Below are 17,029 nucleotides of genomic sequence, written 5' to 3'. Positions count from 1 at the left end.
AATCATCGTCCAATTATGTCCTAGAATTAATTGAGTCTAAGGGTCGCTACACACGGGTCACATACGATAACCACTAACGCCGTCATTTAAATATTTCTAGTATATCTAACGCAACAGTAGCGCCTCTCTCACCGGGCCAGGTAAGTTAGTCGCACTAATATTTGTCCGGTTAATCGGTTGTTAAGAGCTTTTGCTCGATTCGATTTTTATGCCGATTTAGGTAAATACTCTATGGCACTATTGCTCATTTTTCAATCAATTTCAGGCATTAATCATTCAATGTGTCAGTTCAGTCATTTTTACAAATGTCGGATCGGTGCTTGTGTACAATATCTGGCTTGTTTATTTTTTGATTTTCACAAAATTATATATTGCCAAGATAAATGAGACTCTCTTTTAGTTTGATGTCTTGATTGTTATTTATTGCCCTGTTGTTTTCGGGGCAATATGCGCGAGTCATGTCATTGAAGAAAGTTTAATTTTTACGAAGCTTTGAAAATGTGATTGTTATTCGTTTTTGGCTTAGTGCCATAGTTTTAAACAGTTTTATGGGAAGCCAGCAAGATGCAGCAATATTTGGTTGTGATAGTGCTCCTGTTTTTCGAGGGGGCGCTAGGTTACTGTCCGTCGCTATGCACCTGTAAGGGGAACAAATCACTAGACGGATCAACATCCGATCTTCAACCAGAAGAACCCTTAAAATTAAAATGTGGCGGGAGTCCTGCTCAAATTACCGAGCTCAAGGAAATAGATCTCAGCAAATTATGGAACCTTGTTGTCAGTTTGTAAGTATTAGGTTAAAAAGTTTATTAGGTTAAAGTTAAACGAGACGAGCTTTTATGATTCGTTTCTAAGGCGGATAAGTTATGCTAACGATGAAAATAATTTTGTTGACATCAATTACGATGTCTGCTAATAACATTCAAATATGTTTTTTTTTAAATAAACAATTAGAACATTTTTGGCTTTACACAATATCAGTTTCAGTTATAGTAAAAGAAGATATTTCATGAAATGTACAATTTATGAAATGAAATAACTTCTTTATATGATTTTTTGTCTTTTTACTTTAGGAATTTATCAGGGAATGCTATATCAACTTTGTCAAGGGAGCTGCACTTACCAAATCTGCAAAAATTGTAAGTTATTTGTTATGATGGTTCTTAAATATTTCTGTCTGCTTAAAAAAATTAGAACAAATAAATGAAAACTTATCTAGTTTTTTCTAATTTTTTTCCAATTTAATATACAATACTTCTAAAGCTTAATTTTTCTAAATAATTATTTAAAAAGGTCTTGATTCTATTGTATTTATCATAAAAATCTTGCAAAAGTCCATTGAAAAAATGAATAATGTATGAATTTTGTTTATTTTCAGGGATCTCAGTAGAAATCAAATAAATCTTGTAGAGTCTGATGCTTTCTACAACATGACGTCTCTGCAGCGGCTGGACTTGTCCTACAATCAGATAAGCAATATCTACAAAGAAATGTTCAAAGGCCTTGTCAACTTGGAGAGGCTTATTCTGACTCAGAATCTCATATCAACATTGTCTTCTGGTACATTTGATTATCTTGTAGGATTAAAGCAGATGTAAGTTTAGTTTTATTATCTTGTTTTCTTTGTTTTTATAAAACAAAGTTTTCATATTATTTATGTTTTCTTTTACAGAGACTTAACTGAAAATCCCCTTATTTGTGACTGTGATTTATTATGGGTGGGTGATTGGTCTAGAAACACCAGTGTAAAACTTGTCGGCAACCCTAAATGCAGATCACCTGAAAACATGGTCAATAAAACTGTTCGGAAACTGAAGATTTTTTTAGATCTATCTGCATGTGGCAGCGTGCTACCTTCCAGTACTTTAATAGTTAAACCAGTTCACGATCAAGTGGTGTTTGAAGGAGACACATTGATGTTAACATGTAATGCACCATTTGCTTCAGTGTTAGCTAAATATGAACTGAAATGGATACATCCTATGCTGGAGATCTGTGATGTTAATGTTACTAATACAGACATGCAAGAAGAGGGTATAGCTGAGACAACGGTGTTCTTCCCTAACATAACAAACCATCACACGGGTAACTGGACGTGTTTGTATAATGATCAGAATAGAATTCATCACAATCATACCGTTCAAGTGCTAGTGTTGTCTAACAGGACACAGTATTGTGAAACAAACCATACAGTAACAAACAAAGGGCTGTACTCTTGGCCCCAGCTTCTGTTAAATCATACTGCGGTTGTACCATGCCGTAGTGGTGAGGGTTCAGCATACAGACATTGTTTCGCGAATGCCACCTGGGGTCCAGTGAATACAACGGAATGTGCGTACATAAGTAATGTGACAAAATTGCTGCAACAGTTTGCGTTACTAAACGTCAGCTTGGTTCAGTATTCAGCGCTGAATGCTACGGAGAGGCTGGCGATGTTGATACAGGAGAAAACTTATCCATTGGCAGAAATAAATGATCCGGATGATGTTATGTTCATAGCTCAAGCGATTCGCAATTATATGCAGTACATGATTGAGGAGCGGGATTTAGGTGAGTTTTTTATAATTTCTATTGTACTTAACAAATGTATTTAGTTTGCTAACTATCTTGTATATTTGATAATTTCAGGTGCATCACTCTTAGATGTTATTAGCTCAGCGATGAACATAACACCATCAGTGATGACCAAAGCGGAGACTCTGTACGGCGCGTGCACAGACATGCTGCGAGCCGTGGAAGAGATATCAGCCTACACCAACAATGTACAAGGCCACAAGGTACAACATTTTTACTTCAAAATTATGTATGTATACTATCCATTCCCCCAACACCATAATTATATTTTAAACACCCTAGATTGTACTAACTAGAACTTATTAGGTGGTTGAGGTTGAAAGTTATCAAGAGCTGTGAATGTATCGTCAGCCTTTCATAAGGTAACATTAAAAAAGCAATGTTATTGATATAGTAGATATGATGTTCAGGTAAAGTTGGCGGTGGAGAGGTTCGCGGTGCGCGAGGGCTTCAGCGGGGTGACGTGCGTGTGGTACAGCGCGGCCGCAGCCCCGCAGCCCCCGCCGCGCCTGCACTGCTCCACCACCAACCGCACCGTGGCGCCTCTGCTCACCGTCAGCGACGCGCTCATACACGCCAGCGTACAGGTACATACATCTCACATACAGACCACAACCCTGTCAAAGTTGGGATAGCAGCTATTAGTTTTGTTAACTTTCAGATCCCCCAGTCGCTGCTGTACGGCAGCTTGTCGTCCGGCGGGCTGGTTGCGGGCGCGGCGCAGGACCTGGTGGTGGCGCTGTACGAGGACGCGGCGCTGTTGCCGCTGCTGCCCGAGCTGGACGCCGACGGCCCGCCCCGCGGACACCGCTCCAAGGACTACTACGGCAGGAGCACCAAGCGCGAGGACATGAACATGGAGATTACCTCACCCGTTGTCGGCTTCCAGCTCAGTATGTGCTCATTTCTTAGACAACATTATTAAATTGTAGGAGGAAAGTGTAAGTAATGGTGTGCGATGTGGTGTTGCAGGTGAGCGGCAGGTGCAGGGCGAGCTGCTGGAGCCGGTGATAGCGACGGTGCGGGCGCGTGCGGGCGGCGGGGTGGAGGGACGCGCCGCGGTGTGGGACCCCGCACAGCGCCGCTGGGCAGACAACTCCACCGGTACCCGACGCGACATTGCTCCAACACCAGTACCTTTGTTTACTCTGTATCATATGTTTATTGTGTATGATATAAATGTAAATATTGCAGATTGCAAAGTGTCGCACGTGGTGTCGGAGATGATTATAATAAGCTGCACGCGCCTGGCGTACGTGGGGCTGCTGCAGAACGTGGAGACGGGCATCTACGGCGCGCGCACGGACGGAGCGCGCTTCAAGGTGTCGCACCCCGCCGTCTACGTGGGCAGCCTCATCCTCATCGGCTGCCTGGGCTGCGCCGCGCTCACCTACGCCATGTGCTACCCCGCCATCCTCATGCCGCGCAAGGCCAAGCACGCCCTCGTCAACACCTGGGCCGCCCTCGGCCTGCTCTGCTTCCTCTACACGCTCGGCATCTACCAGACGGAGGACGTGAAGCTGTGCCAGGTGCTGGGCCTGCTCATTCACTACCTGTCGCTGTGCTGCCTGCTCTGGATGTGCGTCTCCGCCTCCAACATGTACAAGTGGGCCACCAGGACGCACGGCCCCGTGCGCTCGCCCGAGGACGAGCTGCCGCCCGACGCGCCGGTGCGCAAGCCCATCCTGGGCCTCTACCTGGTGGGCTGGGGCATCGCGCTCATCGTCTGCGGCATTTCCGGCGCCGTCAACCTCAAGGACTACGCGGGCTACTCCCAGTGCTTCCTCAGCACCGCGCCCGCCCTCACCTCTCTCTTCATCCCCGGCGGCATCCTACTCCTCTTCCTGCTCGTTCTCTTCCTGCTCATCAGGTGCACCATCAGGAACATGAACGTCCAGCTGTCGGAGGGCACGCAGGCGACGGAAAACTTGGACCTGGAGATGTTGGAGCCGAGCGCGGGCGCGGAGGGCGCGGAGAGGCGCAGCACCAAGTCCGCGCTCGACTCCGAGCTGGAGGACGTCGAGCACACGCCCATCATCCAGCTGCGCGCGCAAGTGATCGTGCTCTGCCTCTACTTGGCGGTGTGGACGTGCGGCGCCGTCGCCGTCTACCGCCCGCTGCCCGCCTACCTGCCCTACCAGGAGGACATCTGCAGCATCGTGTACGCCGTCTGCGCCACCGTGCTCGGCACCTTCATCCTCTTCTTCTACGGCATCGCCCGCAGCGACGTCCGCGCGCAGTGGGCCCTCATGCACTGCTACTTCCAAAAGAGCAAGCAGTGCTGCAGAAATCGTAGCGTGTTCGATGCCAACCGGCCCCCCGCCTTGCAGCCCACCGCGCCCGCCACCGCCCCACTCCCCAACGACAACAGATCGCGCTCCGACAGCAGGAGCTCCAACAGAACCAACTCTAAGACCAACAACAGCGGCACCTACAAGGCGGGCGCAGATCTCAACGGACAGACGCTGCAGAAGGATTTGATAAAGAACACGAACGGCAAGGCGCCCAACATCAACCTGGTGGTGCTGCACCGCCAGCAGTACAGGTCCAACAACTCCATGATGACCTACCCGGAGCCCGGCGGCGTCGCACCCGACCTCTTCTACAACCCCAACCAGATGAACGTCGCCAAGAAATTCTTTAAAAAGCAACGCCAGCACATGAAGAGGAACTGCCTCGAGCTGCCCGTGCGCAGGGAGTGCGACGACGACTCCCACGTCTCTCTGCCGCTCCCCAACAGGGGGGCGTACGACGGCGTCGCTAACATCATCAACGCCGGCACCAAAGTCAACAACACCAACCTCCACGTGGAACGCACCGGCACCGGGATAAAGGAGCCGCGAAACGCCGCCAACCCCAACCTGCTGGAGGAGGAGCCGCGCGACAACTTCAAGAGCTACGCGGCCGACAGGAAGCCCTGGGCCAAGAGCCACGACCTCAAGATGGGCAAGTCGCAGATAATGAACATTTACACCAACGTGCCCGAGACCCAGGTGCCTCAGCATCAAGTGATGAAGGCGAACGCGCCCAAGACCCTGAACGGTCCTCGCAGCAGCGCATCCGAGGAGTGCCTGCGGCGGCACGCGGCGCCAGCCGACCACCCCGAGCCCGCAGAGATGCGCACCGTGTCCCAGCAGTGCAGCCTCGAGTACAGCTCCGCCTCCGAGCTCGCCGCGCCCCACACCGCCTCCGACCACACCCTCGACACCCACTCCGAGATCACCTCCTGCCGCGACACGCCCAGCGCCCCCAGCGCACCCAGCGCACCCTGCTCCGCCAACGAGATCACCGACACCGAGAGCTTCGGCCAGTACATCGACTACCTGCAGCCCTCCCGTCCCGACCTCCCCGCCTCCGTCCCCGCACCCGCCTCCGCACCCGCCCTCCACAAGTCGCTGCAGGACATCTCCGAGGAGTGCACCATGCACAGCGACGACGCGCCTCGCGACCCCCACCCCGACATCGACCCCGCGCCCGCCGGAGAGGCCGACGCCCTGCTGCAGCGCGCCGACGACGATAAGGAGTCCTTCTTCCTAGCCAAGACGACGTACGACTCGGAAACGGGAAGCACCACCGCCAGCGAGCAGGGCTTCGAAAACGACAGCGACATCTACTGCCCCAACTACCAGGTCTCCGAGGTGAGCATCCGCAGCCACGGCCTGTACGCGCCCTCGCCATCCGCCATGTGTCCGCACGAGATCAGCTTCAGCGCGGAGGACGTGGCGCACGACTCCCAGTACGTCAACTACTGCCCCGCCTGGCGCACCCCCGCCCCCGCACCCGCACCCGCCCTCAGCTGTCCCGAGGTCGGCCGCCCCCACTCCGCACACTCCGCCCACTCGGCCCACTCAGCCAGCGACCTGGACGAGCTGTACACGCGCATCACCAGCCGCGACCGCCCCGCCCACCTCGCCGCACGCCCCGCCCACACCGCGCGCTCGCCCCGCCCACACAGCGCGCGCAGCGGGGAGACCACCGTCTAGATAACAGGTAACACTCTCCTTTTCACTTTAACTAATTTAATGATAAATTGTCGGTTACCTATTTAGATTTTTTGTAAATTTTTGTTGTACAGACCTAACGAAGAAACGTTACAACACCTTGTTATTGTTTAATATAAACTTAGACTGAATAAATTCTCTTCAACTATAACATTAACACGAAACAACTATTTATGTATAATACTTAGTCGTGTGGGATTTTACACATAAATCCCTCAAGTTGATGAAAAAAATATTATGTTTAATATTTTGGCTATCAATATATATATAAATGTTTATTTTAATTTGTAAAAAAAAGTTTGTGGTCCATTGTCATTGGGAAATGATATTTTGCAGGTAAGGGCAATGAAATACACAACGAAACACGTAAACATCTGTGACAAATGTCGCGGTCAAATGTCAGATGTAGTCTGATTTTGTATGTATACTGTAGAATATTGTAATTTATCTGTAAAGTTATTTATTTCTAAGTTTACATTTGTAGAAAATGTGTCAGTATTCAGATATAACGTCGTCTAACTTTACATTAACACTTTGTACACGTTAATAATTATATATTTAAGATCTATTATCAGAAAAGAAAAGACTAAAACCTCATTTATTTTTTAATCTATGATTTAGTTTTTAATAAAACCATAAACGCACAGACTTGCCCTAAGTAATTTTTTTTTAAATGTACTTGATATACAAATAAATAATAAAAATCCGTCTAAATTTAAAAAAAAACTATTGACAAATAAAATTTTATAACTATTTTATATGTTAGCTTTGGCTTTGTGGATAATTTCTAAGGAATTTTTATAAAACGTGCCAAAATTAACTTCATCCATCGATTTCTTCCTTCCTTCTTCCAGATAATTGTCTTCGATACTAAATCATAAATAAATTCTTCCCGCCTTTTGTCTACACTCTGACAGTTTTATATTGTAATTAATTAATAATTATATGGGATTTTAAATAAATTTGATAGTAATAGACCGAGGTGAGGTGAGGTGACGTCCGAATCTTTGTACTGTCGCTAACAAAATTGTCAGAAAACAAAACAACACCGTATTAGTCATTTTGATTCACACTAATTGCCATTTAAGGTTGGTTTCTGAGACCAAAATGTCTGTATAAAACATATCTTCACCTCATTATCTTTGACAAAACATGAACATTATGTTTAAATGAAGTTTTTTTTTGTTTTTTTTTAATGCATTTTTAAGGACATCAGTATTGAAAAGTGTGCCTATTAGATGTTTAGGGCTTAAATAGTTTGTGACGTGTTCGTGTGAACTTATTGTAAATATTATTATGTATAGTTATGATCATTTTAAACTCGATTCAAAGTAGAAGATATAATTATAATATCGTATAATTATTACATTTTATTGTATAAATATAAAAATACAGACTTTTTGTATATAGACAATTTTAGAACATGTGTAAGATAAGATGATGCGGCGGTCGTAGTCTGTCGACGCGTCAACTTTGTGAATATTATACATATTGTATTGTAAGTGAAGAATTTATGAAGAGTTAGCTTTTTGTGAGCATATTGCGTAATAAAACTGCATCGCACATTACAATATTATCTTTATTTCAATCGCAATCAAACAAAATATAAACAATATAAAATTATAAATCTCGATAAAAACATCCGCTAGACCTTCACCATCTTTGGCCGTCGCTAAAATAAAAATTCATCAGACTTTTAACAATCGACTTAAATAACTACGAAGGAACTTTCGTTTACTATATCGATTATTTCGAAAACAATATTTTATCTTAAAATTAACTTAAATATTTGAATCTAAATAAATGAATTTAATTTTATATAATAACTAATAAAATTATAAAAAATAATCGACATTAAAATTTTATCAAATAGAACTCCGCAAAAACTCAAGTTAATTCTAAATGCGGATACTGCGGAAGATTTTTGTTCTGATGAGAACATCTCTGTGCGTGTGTGTGTGTGTGTCTGATGCCGCGTCAAGCCTGCGCGGAGAGTGCGGGCAGCGAGAGTCGCGCTGTCAGGTCGCGCCCTCGTCCCGCCACCGCGCCCAGCACGCGCCCCACCAGCCCGCGCCTTCCCGCGCCCACACCCACACCCGCACCCTCCTCCACTGCGACAACCACACACACGAATACATTTACAATGCATTTTTTATGAAGAAATATATTCAAAAGGTTTCATTCGTTGTTCAGTTGGGTTCCATTTAAACATTAGACAACACAATATTAGACATTGTGAAATTGAACATAAAAGTTACCTTTCTGCACTGCGAGGAAGTCCAGCAGCAGCGCGGGCAGGTCCGGGTCCGCGGGGTGCGGCGCGGGCAGCAGGCGCAGCGCGGGGCGGGCGCAGTGCTGCGCGCTGGCCACCAGCTGCGCCGCCGCCGCCCGCGCCCCCACCAGCAGCGCCGGCGCCTCCGCCCGGTGACCCGCCACGATGCGCCACCACGCCCCGCCTGCACACACACACACACACACACACAACAGTGTACTTACTTCTTTTTTCTCTAGATTTCTAAATACAATGAATTCTCCCCTGCAACACATACCTCTAACATAGTTGAGGGCGCCGGTCCAGTCCCGCGCGCGCAGCACGCTCGCCGCGCCCTCCGCGCTCTCAGCCAGCGCGCGCTCCGCCAGCCACCGCTCCGGGAAGTGGGGCCACTGCACACATACGTATTAGTATAACTGGAAACAACGTTTAATTAACCTACAGCCGCAACATTCTAGAATGTTAGTAGTACCTGTATAAAGTAAAGCGCTTGATGGCAGAAGGGCGCGGGCGGGTGCTGCCAGTACAGGTTGGGGTGCGGCGCGCCCGCCACCACGAAGCGCCGCACCAGCGCGCCGCGGCAATGCGCCAGGTACCTGGCACACCACTCATTCATCAGCTCTGAGGATCAAGGAGACCTCCTCTACCCGACTAGACAAATCTACTGACAGTGAAGTTTTCACCTTTTCAAATTTTGATGTATTTAATATGACTATTCGATTCGAGCTGCATATAAGTAAAAATAAAACGAAAACGTTCGAGACGTTTTCGTTTTCCCAGCATTTGAGTACAATATAAGTTTAGTTCAACGAAATCGACTTTGGTCTAATTAACTTCTTCAACATTTCCGTAAACGATAACACATATCTATGATCTATCTATATTAAGTACGCGGAAGAAACTATATTGATACAATTTTACAGCCTTTTCTATTAGAATCGTATTTGTTGAATGATGACTTTCATATTCATAGAACGTATCGAGTGCAGATGCTTTGTATCAATAAGTAATCCTAAGAAATGAGCAGGTACATATACATATCACACGCATACATACGCTCGCGCATACTATTTCATAATCATTCTGTTACTCTATGCGAGGCATATTTACATTTTTTCCTGTTAATCATCCTTGCAGTCATCTCTTTCGCACTCATCACGTCTGTCATTTTCACACAATCAACGTATCCGCAATATTTATTGGGTAAAATTCTTCCTGCTGCCATTTCTACTCGCTCATCCTAAAACACATTCTTAACAATTTCATAACGATTGTTTTTTTCTTTGTTTTAAAAATAATGCGTGACCAAATGTATTATCGGAGAGGGATTACAGTGCGTGCGATACTGTGCGCCCCAACACTTATCATAGTCGTGTGTGGGACAAAATTTTATATCTTTTAATTCTACTTTTGTTAAGAATAAACAATTAAAAAACAATAATAGTAATAAAATTGATGATATTTTATTAAAATTCACGATAAAATTGACGATTTTTTTTTATCGTCTGCTTTTCCTTATATGCCTAACCAAGAAAGTACGTAAATCCGATTTATCTTGCTTGATTCATTTTTTCTAAGTAGTTCATAATGGTTATCAAATATGAATTACACACAAAAATGAATAATTACGCATGAACTTAATCTGTGACAGACAGAGGCGAGACATTATGACGTGTGTCTGCGCCGAGTACGATCGTGACAGATAATTACGCGGGAATGCGTCGTGTCACAAGATAGATGCTGGTCCTAGCTCAAAGATTATGATTATCTGTTTTCATTTGCTTACAATTCACCCTGCAGGGGTTATAACTTGACAGCCAGTGTACAGTGCAGTCAGAAATAGTAATCTATTACTTGCAATGTATTCAGAGACTTGTGTACAGTTAGCAAAATAAGCTAGTCTATAAAGTTTGCATTAAGATATGCAATTGTAGTGCTTTTGTGGAGTGTGATCAAATCTTTCTTACATTATGTTACTTAAACAGCATTGTGTGATGACTATTGAATATCTGAATGTATATAGTGGTTTAATCCAAACTACCCACAATATTATATTAAAAATAATTTCAAGCATTACTTTCTTTGTACAAAGTATAAGAGTAATTGGTTTTCAAAGTAAGTTTTTAGTACAATTGTGATACACTTAATTCAAAAGTATATTAAAGAGCAATAGATAAAAAATACCATATTTATAATACTAGCAATAATAGTAATATCTGCTCTAGGAAAGGCAAAAATCTTATCAATAAAAAAATAATCACTTACCATGTTAACATACCCCCGATACCAAAGCCTATCACTATAGCTGGATTGTTGGCAGACACTCCCAGAGCTTTCAACAGAGCTGACAGCTCCTCCACGGCCCTCGGGGGGGAAAGGTCCCTCCTGTTGCCGCACTCACTGCCCCCCGTTCCTCGCAGATCCAGTGTGACTACATGGTGCTGGGTCTCTGCCAGCCGCCTCACTACCGCTGCCCATGATGGCACCCACAGGTCACCAGCATCTGGCGCATCCCCGAGTATCAGCACTACTTGGCCATTCTTTGGACCAGTTTCTACATAATGATACTTTACTCCCTAAAATAAAATTAACTTTTAAATAATTCAAAAATATGTAAAATAATGCATAGTGTTCTCTTATCATTACTTTTGAACTTTGCAATGTTATAGCACTATTTGACTTTATTTTAAATATTTTAATTATAAAATAAAGACTTACCATAATTTTAATATAACAATGTATTCCTATTGAAGAGTCTACGGTGAGTTCGACCGGTGGAAAATTCTTTGAAAATTTTCTGCGGTGCCCTTTCCATAACCTTCGCACTGCAAATTGCACCAATTGCCATAGTCCTATGAATATACATTTCAAGAACAATTTCACTGCGGTCGTTCCCGACACTGGTTCTAAAACGTTTTGGTTTTTCGCACCCATAATAACTACTTAATTATTTTATTTATGAGATTGCGCTAGGTCGCAAGGTGATCGATATACGTGATGTTATTGAGTTCGACGCATTCTTATCAAAAAGTTTATCTCACTAGTTTGAAGTAAACGGATACAAAATGAATGCAACAATCATGTTGTCAAGTTGTCAATGTCACAACTATTTTGTTATCTAGGATGCGTTCGGGTTTACACTAAAATCAGAATTTAAATTTCATCGCAACTTGTTTGTTTAAAAATTTGGGAAAGAGAAAAAATAAATAATTTACATTGTTGCATCAAAACTAATTAAATTTTATTTTAGTTATAGTGGAACATCATAGTTATATCATATACATTTCATGAATACATGTTTATAACAGTGTAATTAAAAACTTTAAACAATTAAAACGAATTTCGACACATTAAACATGTTTTATTCGGTTAAAGAAATACGACGTATAGTATATTTTACCTGTAATAAATAAAACACTTCGTCATTATGATCAGCAATATTCATTCGCAATAAAAAAAGTTTGCCTTTACATTATCGTAGGCGTTGCATAGGACGGCAGTGAAGGCTTAAGCAGTTTTAAACATTGCTCTTGGTCAAGTCCACTCGTTATCCCATCGTTAGCTCACATGACTGCGCTTTTCTTCGTTTGTCATTACACAATCTCGTCTGAAGTGCCTTCTGTGTCGATACGACCTTAATTTATTTATAAATAAACCCTTGACTGTGAAGGCATTGCACGTCCAGACGCAACATGAAGTATGAAATTAATGGAGGAACTTTAACTTTTGCATATACAATGCCATATTAGAAATATTTTTAAATATATAGAAATACAAAAAAATGTTCTAGTCTCTTAATGTGCACTTTCCTCTTTAACGAGATTTTAGGAAAATAAACAAATAAGTGAAGCAATACACCATTCGAAGCAATTGACTCTGCTGTTGTAATCAGTGCGCGGGTGAAGTACATGCTTGTCTTTTTTTTAATGAGACATTCATTCGACAAAGCCCTTGCCTGTAACAAATAGGCGGGGAATTTGACAGCTAGGGATGTGGTGTGGAGGCACGTTCGTTCCTCCTCCCCCGGTCCCCCCGCCCCCGCCCCCGGCCCCGTGCTCGTCACCAGTGACACTGTGAGCGGATTCCGCTTTGCCAACTAATATTATGTATCGCGATACATAAGGGAGCTGAAGATACTCTGAAAGAGCCCTTGTGGGGATTTCGGCAACGGAAATATGTCAGCTGCTTCGTGTGGTGCGATTTACAGCGGAAAGTTATAAAATTTTATTTTTTACTTTCTAAAAATGTAAATTGACCATAAACTAGTTTTTGTTTTTTATATCAGAAAGTAAGAGAAGATGTCTCCTTTGTCTCAGAGTCAAACAAGATGTTGACCAGATTTTTTTACAAGTTTTACCTTTCCTACACGCAAGCATTTTCTGAGCTTGTGCTAGTTTCCTATCTATCAATGTTTTTTTTTTGCTTACGTGGCGGAACACATTTTTTGTATTTTTTTCAACGAGTAGTAAAAATATTAATATAAAATATTAGTTTTACGTCGCTGTAAGTGCGGCGGTGAGGATATCTGCAGATCCCCGCCGCGGCGTAGGTATCCGCTGCGGCGCGGGGGACTGAAGTCGGCACCGAGCTGCGATTGTCATGCAAATGACGGCACGACACGACTACGACATATCCCGTTACAGTTTCGACACTCTCTCATTGGATAGTGTACATTGCTGCATTTGTATGTTGTGTGTGATATAGGTACTATATCTACCTAGGTATTGAATGCAAGAGATTTTTAGCATGTTAAAGTTACACAGTTCAAACAATTCGCAACTAGATAACTATAGCACATATCAAACATTTCAAAAGTTATTTTAATACATTTTAACACTGCATGTTACCCCGGCAATGTAATGCTAGAATGTTTCGATAACGTAGTTCTTTATTGAGCAGTAGAGTCGGGTGTTGGGGGTGATGGAGGGTGTTCGGGCACGCCCCGCGGATCAGACGCGAAATGATTAATAATTACGTGACAGGAGTAGCACCCGCCGTGTTGCGCCACCGTGCTATGTAACCTCTCTCATTGAATACTACTCCCTTCACATGGGACCTTATACATAAAATGTTTTATAGATTTGTTTTTAATTTTTATATAATATATGTATGTATATGCATTTATTACGAAGTCTCGTCGTAGGTAGGTGATGGACTTTCTTCAATATTATATACGTTGTTTTGTTCATCATCATCATCATCAGCTCACTATACGTCCCCACCGAGCGGCTCGGAGCCTATCCTAAATCGAGGTTGTTTTGTTCATATTTGATGTTGTGATATAATGTCTAAAGAAAGGTTTTAAACAAACCACAAGTAAATTGACAAAAACACCTTCAACCGTTCTCTGTCATTTTCGTTCGAGTATCGACCGATTTAAATAAAACTGTTTTTTTTTTTAATAAAAAGTTGTAAGTATAACAAATCGCCCGAATCTACGAACGAATTGTTAAAGTATATTATTATATTGCAAAGACGTGATATAGGATACTGTAACCACAATCTGGTATCTTCACGCGCGCACAAAAACTCTTTTATAATGAAACTGAATTAAGTTTGAAAGCGTTCACTAATCAAATAAACGGATCGAACCCGACACCGGCGCGGCGGGCCCGGGCTGCGCTGCGGCGCACCGCCAGGTACGAGGTGTCATCTTGCAGGGATCGTGGCTGATACAACACCGAGCTATGCTTTGTCCACAAATCTGCTCCTATTTATTTGATCTGCTTACTGCAATTTTTTATAGTACATAATGCCTTCTGATTTTGATAAAATCCCAGTTATCCGAAATTTTATAATTCGTGAAATTCGACATTCTTTCTGTTCTCTTTAAAAGTCCGATTGCATAAATGAATGTGCACCTATAGCGCGGGAAAAAAGCGAGGAAAATGGAAATTCGGTTTAGAGACGTAAATGTTGGCGGACTGGGCCGGACCACAGAGATTTGTTATGTTTTTTTTAGCGTGGCATTAGCATGCGCCGGCGGTAACCACGTTACGGACGACGTGAGCTTGGCGACCGGCGACCGTGGGTAGCGAGGGCGATGCGACAGCGAGGCGGTGGCGAGGCGGTGACGAGACGGTGGCGAGGCGGCGAGGGCCACTCGTTACCTACTTGACTGTATAACTTCGTTTGAGTGCTCGCTGCTTCTGGCATTTGCTATCGAGTTTTGCGGACACGAGAATGACATTATGCATCGTCATACAAATGAAGTCTGGTTAGTTAAAAGTGTGATTGATTCGATTTGATGTTTATTTATGAATGTTTCAATTATTTTATTCGCATCATTTGAGAAGGTTACCGGTGTACTGATTAGAGACGACCTAAAACTGGATATCTGTAAAGTGTTGATTGCTAACATAATTTGTCCTGCCTAATTATTAGATTTATTTTTTTGATTCCTTCAAAAAGCAACGATACTTAGACGTGCATGCGTAATTTTAGCTCTTTAAAAGAAGGTATCAAATAATTATTTCTTCTACGTCCACTACCTTCGCGTGTCAATGAGCCAGCATTTAGATTTCTTCCCCATGTAGGGTGCGTCACGCTGGCAGCTTGTAGCAGCTATTATGGCGCCCCTGCTCACAGATTCATTTAAAATGTTATTTTACACCCAGCCGTTATGTATGTAATTCTTTTGTGTCCAATTGTCACTTATGTGTATTGCATTGTCGATGACATTTTACGACCTCTATGTTTGTCGTTGGATTTTGAGCTCTATGGTCTTTGAAATGTATTGTTTATGGTCGTTGGTTCGACGCCATTTTGTTCGAATGCCCCTGCATTGTAATTTGTTACAAATTAATAAGAGGACTGTTATTGATTTGCGTCATTGAATTACGCTGAGAGGTTTTATTAGGTAGTTACATTAATGTTATTGTATTTGTTTAAAGATTATATTACATTTATATATATTGTTTATAATCAGTATACTGCTCGACTATCGTCGAGGTTCCTTAATCTAAAGTCAAATAATAAGCTTTAATATAATCAAAAGTGATATTATAATGAGGCAAGGTACATAGCATTGGCGTGTAATTGACGTCACTCATTCGCAAAGAGTGGAGCCGGGTGCTGGATGCTTGCCGGCACTAACGAAGTCAATTTACCCGGCCCGGGCGTAATGAAGCGCCGGCGACCTCCCCGCGACCCGACTGTCCGGGTATACCCGGCGGCCCGGCCACCCAGCTCCCAATTAATCTGCACCTACATTTTTCTCTTATTGGCTCTTTGCAGAGATTGGGCATTCGCTGGGCAATGGTTTTTAATAGGTAATTAAGTGCTGATTAATAAAATCATTATAGCGTCAATTGCCTAATGATTAAGAGTGCGAATTAACGATCTGACGGTCGTGGTGGATCCCGCCGTTCGACTAAATTAAATTAAAAAATGACCTAGTATATGGAATTTAATTTATTTAAATATGCGGATGATAAAACGAAGTTAATGTTTGCATAAAAATAATATTGCGATTAGATAAAAGGTACAAGTTTAGAAAGGTACAAAGAAATCTTTTTACACCAAACATTATTATAATTACTTACATTTTCCTATTAAGAAATTAAATATAAACAGTCGGTAAAGTATCAGTAAAGCGACGTGGTTAAAGTTAACTAGAGGAATTAAATAGAAGAGGTGTAGCGGGTGGCAGAGATGCTCACAGCTGTACCGAACTTGAGACGCTCATCAGAGTTCACAGCGCTTGTCTCCCCGAGGTGGAGAGCTCCTGTCTCGCCGCTAACGAAGCCACTCGCAGATTGGCAGCTGCCACTCACAACCCCGAAAACCTCTAGATATGACTCTCTCGCCTTTTTAAATATACTTACAACTTATCTGAATGGATTTGTAAAATTATTTCACTGTTGGAAAGCTACATTATTTCTGGGTGACATAGGCTATAAATATCACTAGTTTTTTTTTTATATTGCGCAGACAAAGTCGTGAGCAACTACTAAACTAGTAGGATAACTCATGTTAGGTGTTATAGTTTACAAAATATACTTTTAGATACACTTAATATTTGCGACAATTGGTTGTTAAACTGTTACTCAAGTTTGCGAATAGTTAAATCGCGACATCAAATCTTGGGTTCATCAAAAAGTGTGTGCAAAAAAACGTTTTTTGTCTCTGGTAGGTATGACAATGCGCCCGCTTGAATAGCAAAGCGATAAACTGTAGCTAG

At 43.0% G+C, this 17,029-nt stretch overlaps 2 protein-coding genes across 3 annotated transcripts; one reads left to right on the top strand and one right to left on the bottom strand.

Annotated features, from left to right (window-relative positions):
* The first annotated feature begins 298 nt into the window (after positions 1 to 298).
* Positions 299 to 7,222, top strand: Remo (Remoulade). 2 transcript variants are annotated; one of them, XM_013310742.1, is made up of 10 exons: positions 299 to 785; positions 1,074 to 1,139; positions 1,379 to 1,594; positions 1,673 to 2,550; positions 2,629 to 2,777; positions 2,985 to 3,161; positions 3,236 to 3,467; positions 3,547 to 3,678; positions 3,769 to 6,564; positions 6,912 to 7,222. In XM_013310742.1, the coding sequence occupies exons 1-9, from the start codon at positions 565 to 567 to the stop codon at positions 6,555 to 6,557; spliced, it is 4,860 nt and encodes a 1,619-aa protein (XP_013166196.1). In that variant the 5' UTR covers positions 299 to 564; the 3' UTR covers positions 6,558 to 6,564; positions 6,912 to 7,222. The 2 variants fall into 2 exon arrangements, with proteins under 2 accessions (XP_013166196.1, XP_013166195.1); XM_013310741.1 differs by having other exon boundaries at positions 3,769 to 7,222.
* A 914-nt stretch (positions 7,223 to 8,136) lies between these two features.
* On the bottom strand, positions 8,137 to 11,998 carry LOC106116843 (uncharacterized). The gene is made up of 6 exons (XM_013310889.1): positions 11,566 to 11,998; positions 11,113 to 11,423; positions 9,320 to 9,443; positions 9,125 to 9,239; positions 8,834 to 9,031; positions 8,137 to 8,686 (listed from the first exon to the last, which is right to left on the bottom strand). The coding sequence occupies exons 1-6, from the start codon at positions 11,779 to 11,781 to the stop codon at positions 8,553 to 8,555; spliced, it is 1,098 nt and encodes a 365-aa protein (XP_013166343.1). The 5' UTR covers positions 11,782 to 11,998; the 3' UTR covers positions 8,137 to 8,552.
* Positions 11,999 to 17,029: the final 5,031 nt, after the last annotated feature.

The sequence above is a fragment of the Papilio xuthus genome, unplaced genomic scaffold (genome assembly GCF_000836235.2).
Source record: "Papilio xuthus unplaced genomic scaffold, Pxut_1.1 DF827714.1, whole genome shotgun sequence".
NCBI classification, from domain to species: Eukaryota; Metazoa; Arthropoda; class Insecta; order Lepidoptera; family Papilionidae; genus Papilio; species Papilio xuthus.
This window is presented reverse-complemented; position numbering and strand designations above follow the sequence as displayed.

What these genes read in the sequence shown, in the direction of transcription:
- Remo (XM_013310742.1), top strand. Translation starts at nt 565, where the DNA reads ATGCAGCAATATTTGGTTGTGATAGTGCTCCTGTTTTTCGAGGGGGCG. An exon ending in CGTTGTCGGCTTCCAGCTCA is followed by an intron (nt 3,468 to 3,546) that starts GTATGTGCTCAT and finishes GTGGTGTTGCAG; the next exon opens with GTGAGCGGCAGGTGCAGGGC. An exon ending in CTGGGCAGACAACTCCACCG is followed by an intron (nt 3,679 to 3,768) that starts GTACCCGACGCG and finishes TAAATATTGCAG; the next exon opens with ATTGCAAAGTGTCGCACGTG.
- LOC106116843 (XM_013310889.1), bottom strand. Translation starts at nt 11,781, where the DNA reads ATGGGTGCGAAAAACCAAAACGTTTTAGAACCAGTGTCGGGAACGACC. An exon ending in ATCGGGGGTATGTTAACATG is followed by an intron (nt 9,444 to 11,112) that starts GTAAGTGATTAT and finishes GTGGTGTGCCAG; the next exon opens with GTACCTGGCGCATTGCCGCG. An exon ending in CTTCCTCGCAGTGCAGAAAG is followed by an intron (nt 8,687 to 8,833) that starts GTAACTTTTATG and finishes TGGTTGTCGCAG; the next exon opens with TGGAGGAGGGTGCGGGTGTG.